General features: G+C 34.7%; 1 protein-coding gene and 1 pseudogene across 1 annotated transcript; one reads left to right on the top strand and one right to left on the bottom strand.

The window, feature by feature from the left end:
- Positions 1-490: 490 nt before the first annotated feature.
- LOC148192342 (uncharacterized) lies at positions 491-4,001 on the bottom strand (annotated as a pseudogene).
- Positions 3,689-6,262, top strand: LOC148192343 (3-oxoacyl-[acyl-carrier-protein] reductase, chloroplastic-like). Its single transcript, XM_088099169.1, has 6 exons — positions 3,689-3,709; positions 5,091-5,189; positions 5,339-5,473; positions 5,558-5,651; positions 5,758-5,840; positions 6,090-6,262. The coding sequence occupies exons 1-6, from the start codon at positions 3,689-3,691 to the stop codon at positions 6,120-6,122; spliced, it is 465 nt and encodes a 154-aa protein (XP_087955295.1). The 3' UTR covers positions 6,123-6,262.
- Positions 6,263-9,631: the final 3,369 nt, after the last annotated feature.

A 9,631-nucleotide genomic window follows, 5' to 3' on the forward strand; every position in this document is an offset into this window, starting at 1 on the left:
GAAACTAAGTCATTCTATTTTAACAATTGACACCAGAGCTGGTTTTCATAAAATATTTGAAAAAAAAATCAATTACTATTTTCGTTTAATCAATTCGATCCTGAGAAATGACTTTCACTTCTCAAATCTTTGGTGAAGGTGCATCAACAAATAGACCACCTCTATTTGCTGGTGAGATCTATGCTTTTTGGAAAATCAGGATGCAGATTTTTCTTGTCCGTGGATAAAGGAGTATGGGATGCTACTCTTAACGGTCCATATGAGCCCACTCAAATTATCAATGGAAAAGCTGTTTTGAAAAACTTTTCAAAGTGGACTCAGGATAAGAACCGTAGAGCTCAATATGATGTTAAAGCCAGAAATGTTATTGCCTCTACATTGACCATGGATGAATTTTTCAAGATTTCCTAATGCAAGACTGCCAAAGAAATGTGGGAAGTTCTTGAGGTGACACATGAAGGCACAAACGAGGTAAAACGTGCCAGCACTACTACAAATGCTCCATCACAACATGACAGTCATGAGACTTTAACCCTATTAGTTTTAAATCTTTCATAGATACTAAGTTCCTAATGTTTGATGAATACCCTTCTGGAACTTTAACTCCTTGTAGAAACTTACAAAACACAATTTTTTCCTTTCTAGATAGAGTATGAGCTGCTGGAGGTAGATATTGACGTTTACCTTTCTTTATTGGTGCCAATTCTGTTCGAATTCCCATTTGAACTAAGTCTAGCCTTGCATTGATGCCATCCTTAGACTTTCCAGGAACATTCAACAACGTACCTATGACACTATCAAATACATTTTTTTCGATATGCATGACATCAAGGAAATGTCTAACGTACAAGGACTTCCAATATGGCAAATCAAAAAATATTGACTTTTTCTTCCACCCACTTGTGACTAGATCTCTTGCAAAAGGCTTACCAAATTTGTTGTTTATATCCTTTACTTTTTCAAAAACTTTATCACCATACAACAGTTCTGGAGCTCTACGTTCTTCTGTTGTCCCATTAAATGCTTTTCTCCATCCTCGATAACGGTGCTTTGAAGGTAAGAATCTACGATGCCCAAGAAAAACATTTTTCTTACCATGTTCCAATCGCACCCAATCTGTATTATCTTCACATATAGGGCATGCACACTTCCCTTTGATACTATATCCAGATAGATTACCATATGCTGGAAAATCATTAATTGTGCCAAACAGCATTGCCCTTAGTAGGAAACTTTCTTTTGTATACGCATCATACACCTCTACACCTTCGTTCCACATATCCTTCAAGTCTTCAATAAGAGGTGCCAAGTATATGTCTATGTCATTCCCTGGTTGTTTTGGACCTGGAATTAGCATGGATAACATCATGAACTTCCTTTTCATGCATAGCCATGGAGGTAGGTTATATATAATCATAACCACAGGCCACGTGCTATGCGAGTTGCTTTGCATACCATGCGGATTTATTCCATCAGTAGACAAAGCAAGACGTAGGTTTCGTGGTTCTTTCCCAAAATTAGGGTAATCATGGTCAACTTTTGTCCATTGAGGAGAATCTGCAGGGTGTCGAAGCTTTCCATCACGTATTCTTTCATCTACATGCCATCTTAAGTTCTTTGCATCTTGTTCATTACGATACATGCGCCTAAATCTTGGTATTATAGGAAAATACCATACCACTTTGCTCGACACTAAATTTTTCTTATAGCGCGATGTCATACATTTAGGACATTTATCCAATGGGGCATATTCATTTCGAAAAAGAATGCAATCATTTGGACAAGCATGAATCTTCTCGTAGCTCATCCCAATAGAGCTTAACATTTTTCTAGCGTCATACATTCGACTAGGAAGCACATTATCTTGTGGTAGCATATTTTTTATAAGTGATAATAATTCAGTAAAGCTAGTATCAGACCATCCATTTCGTGCTTTCAAATTGAATAATTTCAAGACTGCTGATAGTCTTGTGAAACTAGTACAACCATTATACAATGGTGTCTTTGCATCCATTGTCAACCTATCAAACATCTGAGGACAATCTCGCATATCCTCTTCAATAATATTTACAATATCTTCAACTTCATCTAACTCATAAGTTGTGTCAGTCTCTTTCGGTGTAGAACTTGTATTATGATGAAAATCATTATTTATATGATTTTTTCTATTTTCACCATGTTTGGTCCAGCATGAATAACTTTTATCAATTCCATTGCATATTAAATGCTCTTCTAACTCATCTGCGTTCACTACCTTTAAATGACAACACTGTAAGCAAGGACAAATGATTCTACTAGGGTTTTTTGCATGCTCAACTGCAAATCTACAAAACTCTTTCACCCCATCCTCATATTCTTTTGATAATCGACTAGCAAACATCCATTTTCGGTCCATATTTTATTAATCTATCAAGATTAGTGAATATAGTATTAGCAATATATACAAACTAACATTATTTGTAATATCATACAAATAAAATAATATTCATACTACCTCAACTTTGAACACACCATTAATCACTCCATTTATGACAATCTTACCATCTATATTATGCAACATGAAGTGGTTTTATGTTTATTTCATTATAATAAATACAAAGGCATAACACTTAAATTAGTGATGAATCAATATTTTCTTCACTTCATTTAGTTTATTGTGCTAGAATTAATCAGGGAATTGTGCTTAATTGTCCAATATTTTCCCATTTGTCTTAATTGTGCTTAATTCGATCAGAAATTCTTATTTTAATTAATTTGAATTATCTGAGTTAATTATTTGCATTAATAATTGCAGGGAAATTTTGGAAATGCAAATTGGAACATTTGGAAGAATATTCATTTGTACACTGTGTTATTTAATTGGAAGAAGCTATGCGGCATCGATTTATTTTGTGTGTTGAATTGAATAATAAAAAAAAATGATTTGGTTCATAAGCTTTAGGAGGTTTCGGTCATCACTACAAAGTCCAGGAACAGCTGAAGCAGCATGATTGTGTGTCACAACCTTAGAGCAGCCGAGAAGTGAGTTTGGCACCATAACAATTCAATTCTTTTATAAGAAAGGAGAAATCAATTAGAATTGAGAAAGAACTGCACGGTAGAAATCCAAAATGTAGCATCAACATATGGACAAAAGTGGGGCTGCCATTAAAAGAGGAGAATATTATTCTTCAATTGAAAAGCATGGCAAAAGAGATAATGGAGGGGACCACATTGAAGCAAGAAAACTCACGGTTTTTACATCCACCGTGGAATGGTTTTATTCTTTCTTTTAAATTGCTCATGCATGTACACAAGGCCCCATATGCATAAATCTTTTGGCAATCAACATGGAATAAAAATGAGGGCCACCTCCTAAGAAAGTTCACGGCTTATTAAGAAGCTTGGGATGCAGATTTTTTGCTCTTCCATTCCACAATGCACTCACGGTCCAGCAGCTTCAAGCCAAGCAAAATGGAAGAAAGCAAGCTAGTTCACGGTATTGGAGGTGCAGCAAAAAGCTAGGAAGAGTTTCAACATCCAAAACTTGGAAGCTGCAAAGAGAAGAGAAGGAGGCCGTGAGGTGAGATGGTCCAGCAGCCGTGAGCAAAGGAGCTGGAATGAGGACGTGTTGAAGCAGCCATGGAAGAGAAGAATTGATCCATTGTCTTGGTCTTGAAGAAGGAGAGCTTAGCTATCTTCACGGATGATGGCAGAGAATCTTGGGGTTGTAAGTATAGTTACCAAAAGATCTAGAATGTTAGTGTTGCTTTTCACTACACACCATGATTTAAGGGTCCTATAATGAAGATTGGACGTCATAACATCACATTTTCATTGCTCTACCATAGTTGTAAATCAGAGAACACCAAAGTGTTATTCTTCTCAGTAAAATAGGTTTGGATTTGTTGAAATTGATCTCAAATTCAAGTTTGACAAGTAGAAAAGCAAAACTAAGATAAATGTTATTAAATATGATTAAGCAATTTTTAATAAAAATTAATTATTAACAAAACTGATCAGTGTTTTTTCATGCTGGGTAACTGGTTTGTTTGTTTTAAAGTTTAAGAAATAAAGAACTTTACACACTTATCAAGGCAAAAAAACTTTCTCCATTCCAATTTGCAGGAAGGTGAAAATTCGTTCCTTTTTGTTTAACTAACATGAGGTTTACATTCTAAAAGCACACAACTCAACAAAACAATTCGTTAGAATTATTGCATGATCTCATATTCATGACTACTTTTCAAAGGGCTGTTTCTGTTGAATGAGAATATATCTCCCAAAAATGAAAATGCATGAATGATTATAAAAAAATAAAAATTGTTTTCTTACAAAAATGAAGATGTTCAGATTTTTGGCTATAAAATGAGACAAAATCCTTGAGGGAGGATGTTCAGATTTTTGGCTATAAAATGCAAGCAGCAGCAGAGAATGAAAGTCATTAGATTTGAGGAGTAGGAATTAGGAAGAGTTTTACGTTGGTTTTCATTTTTCCTCCTCCCCTTTGGGGAGGCTTTGGATTTGTTTTCTAGTTTTTAATTTCCAGTGTGTTTTTCAGTTGATTGTTGTTAAATTTTTATCTGTGAATTACCTTTGGTTTAAAATTCCATTTGCACGTTTAAATCTTTGATCAAATCTACTGGTGCACCCAAAAGAAAACAATCTAAAACAGGACTGACTATCACATGAATCAGTTTCAACATGCTTCCTAAATTAATCCACATGTGTATTAAAAGTAACCCCTTCAACCTTTATACTTTCAATATACCAGTAACAGAGAAAATTGCATACCAACAAATATAATTAAAAGGAACAAGTGATAATCATGTAGCAAGAATCCAATCATACACAAAATAGGATGGGTTATGCTTGTTGACCTGTTGGGTTTGGCATTGTTTTGCTAACCCTGTTACCTGTTGGGACTCAATGATTCAAAACACACATTCTAGAATTAAAGAAAATCTTGTCATATTGAAATGAAAGTGGAGTTTATTCTGATAACCTATGCTAACATCATCTTAGGCTTTTTGTAACTTATTTTATTTACATTTTCTCATCCAATTATTATGTTCAAAATTTTAAGTTCATGTTAAATCAAGTATAGCTAGTTTTCTTTTCTTTCATTACTGGAGCCAATCTTACATTACCGGAGCCAATGGTTTGCTTTTTTACAGGCAGCAGCAAAGATTATGACAATGAAAAAGAAGGTGACTGCTACCGTAATAGAACCCTTTGGCCATTAAATGGTTCTTTTTTCTCGATTCATCAGTTTGTGTTTTATTATGTTTATATGCTAACAACAATGTCTATGTAAATACTAGATAATATGATATCATAGTTTCTGTTACTTTTGCAGGGAAGGATAGTCAACATTACATCCGTTATTGGTCAGGTTGGCAATGTTGGACAAGCTAACTATAGTGCTGCAAAGGCAGGGGTAATTGGCCTCACAAAAAGTGCTGCCAGGGAATATGCTAGCAGAAACATCACTGTAAAATCTTTGAGCCTGATAGTCAAAAGGCAGGTTTTTATTATTGGTTGACAGGGTTAATTACAACTCAGCATTTCATAACAGGTTAATGCACTAGCCCCTGGATTTATTGCATCTGATATGACTGCCATGCTACGACCAGACATGGAGAAAAAAAGATTAGAGTTAATCCCCTTAGGTGAGTGACTGAAATACTTTTAACTCTGAAACTCTTTAACCATATCTTTAAATAATTGAAGATTTGCATGTTGCTAATAGCTATTGGTCTTTTACCTCGGATTCAGGAAGATTTGGTCAACCAGAAGAAGTTGCTGGACTTGTGGAATTTTTGGCCCTTAATCCTTCTGCTAATTACATCACTGGACAGGTCATTTATTAATTTCCCTATTAATATTGGTTTTCTAAATATAGAACTAACTATTGAGTTCTATCATATTAAACTATCCATATCTTATTTGTTATTAAAGAAAATCTTGTCATATTGAAATGAAAGTGGAGTTTATTCTGATAACCTATGCTAACATCATCTTAGGCTTTTTGTAACTTATTTTATTTACATTTTCTCATCCAATTATTATGTTTTGCGTTTATGTAAACCATAATTTCCACGTAACAGGTGTTCACCATTGATGGAGGTATGGCAATGTAAATCTCAGGAATCTGTTTCCGAATATAGCAATTTGAACTTCTTTACATCACAGTTCATCGCACTTGAATATGCAGATCCTGATGATCAGACTTGGTTCACTCACAGGTCTAACTATCGAATCTATTTTTTCTTGGATTGAACTCCTTCATAACTATTTTGAAGAGTTTTTGCAGCAACCCTTAACTATAATGCAACCCATATGCAGCAACCCTTAACTATAATGCAACATATATGCCAAAACAACCTTTACCTACCTTTGCTCCAAAATCATTGCAAGTAGAAATTTGAAACACAGACTAAACTCAATTTCAATCAAGGTTAAAATTTCTATTCAATCGGAATATACCAAAGAGCCAAACGACAACATTGGGCTCAATACATTGTTATCATTCTGCTATTTTTTTATGTCCATCCCCTTTAAAACGAAAATAGGGCAAAAAAGAACCGAAATAGAGAAGAGGAAGAGGGAACATGATACCTGAACCGTTAGCCTTGAACCGTTAGCCTTGAAACGAAGGAGCCCTACAGCTTGAGGCAACGCGCACTTATGAAAACAACAACTGAAACGAAGGAGCAAAGACGCCACACGCAGATGAAAAGGGCAGAGGATGTAAGCTGAAAAGTAACCAGAAACGAAACAAAGAAGAAAAGGACGAAGAAGGAACGTGATACCTAAAACGACAACCCTACAGCTTGGGAGACCTTGCACTGATGTAAAACGAAGGAAACACGCACTAATGAAAGCATACGCAGATGAAAACGTCTAAGCAGAGAGAAACGCGAATATCGTCTAAGCAGAAACGAATAAGGTCGAAGGAGAAGCGCGAACTGAAATTGTTTTAATAATCATAGATATCGCTTAATATAAAACGCATTATCTATTGTGTTCCATACAGAGCGCTAATTTAAAGGGCGTTATTTATTTGCTCTTTCATAGATAACGCTCCTTTAAATACGCGCTATTTATTGATATATTTTAAATTATAGAATTAAAAAATAATATTAAAAATTTATAGATAGCGTATTTTTAAAAAAGAGTTATCTATTTTCCCAGTTATAGACAGTGTTTTTTTAAATAAGCGCTATCTATTGGTTCTCCAAATTCATAGATAGCGCTTATTTCAAAAAGCGCTATCTATTTGGCGCTATCTATTTGCATTTTTGTAGTAGTGCAGGAAAAACTCCCTTGTGCAAGAATATGAACTATTCAAGATGAAGGATGGTGAGAGTATCTAAGAAGTGTAGAAAAGATTCACTCATATAGTAAATCACTTGATGACTCTCGGCAAAGTATTTGATAAAGAGGAGATCAACATCAAAATCCTGAAGAGTCTTAATAGGAGTTGGCAACCAAAGGTAACAGCCATATCAGAATCTAGAGATTTAACTAACATGAATATGGAAACTCTTTTTGGCAAGCCTAGGGAGCATGAACTAGAACTTGGAAGGCTAAGAGAGGAAGAAGAAATTGAGAAGAAGAAATCAATTGCCCTCAAAGCCACAAGCAAGAAGTCCTCCAAGAAGGATGAATCTGAAGCTGAATCAGATGCAGAAGTATCATTAAAGAATATCATGAATATGATGGTGAGAAAATTTAATTGATTCATGAAAAATAGAAATTCTGCTACTGACAATGCAGGTCCTTCAAGAGGAAGAAAGAGTTCAAGAAGCAACATTGTATAGTGCTATGAATGTGGAAAAGAAGGTCACATCAAGCTTGACTGTTCAGACTTGAAGAACAAGCAGAAAACAATCACAAAGTACCCCCACGACAAAAGCAGAAAGCAACCTTGATAAATATCTGTTGAATGTTTATACATCTTATGTCTCTATGTTTATCCGTTGTGAATATGTTTATGAGATATTAAGTGTTTAAACTGTGTTGGTGATTCAAATTGTATCATTTATCCTTTTAAATTACTACTTGAATATTATTTTATATGCTCTGAGATATACTCTGATTGTACTGCATTATGCATCTGTGATTTGAGATTGAAACATACATAATAATAGGGGGGAGCATTACATATTGCTGATAGTTCACATGTTTTTATTAAGAGGGAGAAAATATTAATGTCATGTGAATATGATTGATAGGGGGAGCATCATATTATTTCTGTTATCTTATCTGATGCATCTCTATATGCGTGATTATCAGTGTCTCAATTACTTTGAATATCTTTTTTGATAATGCCCAAATGGGGAGAATTTGATGTACTTGAATATTGAGATAATCTGTATGATTTATGCAACATGGTTGTTTATTAATCATGGTTGTGCATCATAAAAAAAAGGGGGAGATTGTTGATAGGGGGAGCACTGGTTTAGCTGAACCCACAATCTCAGTGATATTTGTGTTTTGGATGATGAAACCACATAATTAATAACACATGAGTATTGTGTGTTACATGTTATGTGCTTACATGTTATATGCTTTTGGTTACTGTGATAAATCTGTATAAGCATATTTGTGAACATGATTGTGTTGTTCATTGCATATCACTGTGTTTAATATGTGATTTTCTTTGTGCATGCATGACATAAGTTTTTGGAAATGGAAAACCACAAGCACTTTGGTTGAACTTTAATGTGTAGCAAAGCAACAATTTTAGTCGATTACATTATGGGATGAATCGATTAAAACTCGTGTATTTGCACAAACTTTTATCAAGTGTGCTGTGAGTTATTTTGAAGACAAGTTTTCAAAAATGTGCTAAGTGATTTTTCTTAATCGACTGCATGCAATTTGTATTCGATTAAGTTGGTTGTTATTTTGAAAACTGGTTGAATGCTTGACATAACTGTTTTAACGATCATATTTTTAAATATATTGACCAAGCATTTATTGTGAGTCGACTGTATTAAATGTGCATTGAATTAATGAGCTTGACTGATGTTAGTTTGTTATAATTGCAATATGTATTCGACTACATTAGTAGCAAAATCGATTAAAATGCGTCTGATGTGTGTATTACTATAAATTGACGCTGATTTGAATTCTGTAAGAACTTTTGTGACTTTGACAGTTTCATATCTTTTACAGAACGCTGTGAGATCTTACAGAGAAAGGAAAAGCTCCAAGAACCATGATTGACTGTGGTGATCAAAGACTTGAGGTTTCTTGTGAAGCAAGGCTTGCTGATTTGAACGTCTGATTAATCTGCACAACTAGGTGTATTCTACGTGATCAGGATTTGCAATCTTTGAAGGTTGGCTTTGATTCCCTGCGGTGTTTGTAGGAAGAAGAACGATGTTCTTGACTTTGAGGGTGCCTCAAAGGGATAGATAGCAGAAGAGGGTGTTCTTGCTGCTGGTCTTGTTTGTTTGTTGTCTATATTTAAAGTAGAGGGTTAAAGAGGTGTTTTACACTTTTGATGTGAAGTCTCTATAAAAACCTTGTTGTAAAAACCTTGATCATTATAGTGCATTTGCTTCCCGTGGTTGGAATGACACTAGATGTAGGCAGGTTGGCCGAACCAGCATAAAAATCAACATTTGAATTTTGTGAT

Source organism: Vigna umbellata, chromosome 9 (assembly GCF_029865625.1).
Source record: "Vigna umbellata cultivar VRB3 chromosome 9, Vumbellata_1.0, whole genome shotgun sequence".
Taxonomy (NCBI): Eukaryota; Viridiplantae; Streptophyta; class Magnoliopsida; order Fabales; family Fabaceae; genus Vigna; species Vigna umbellata.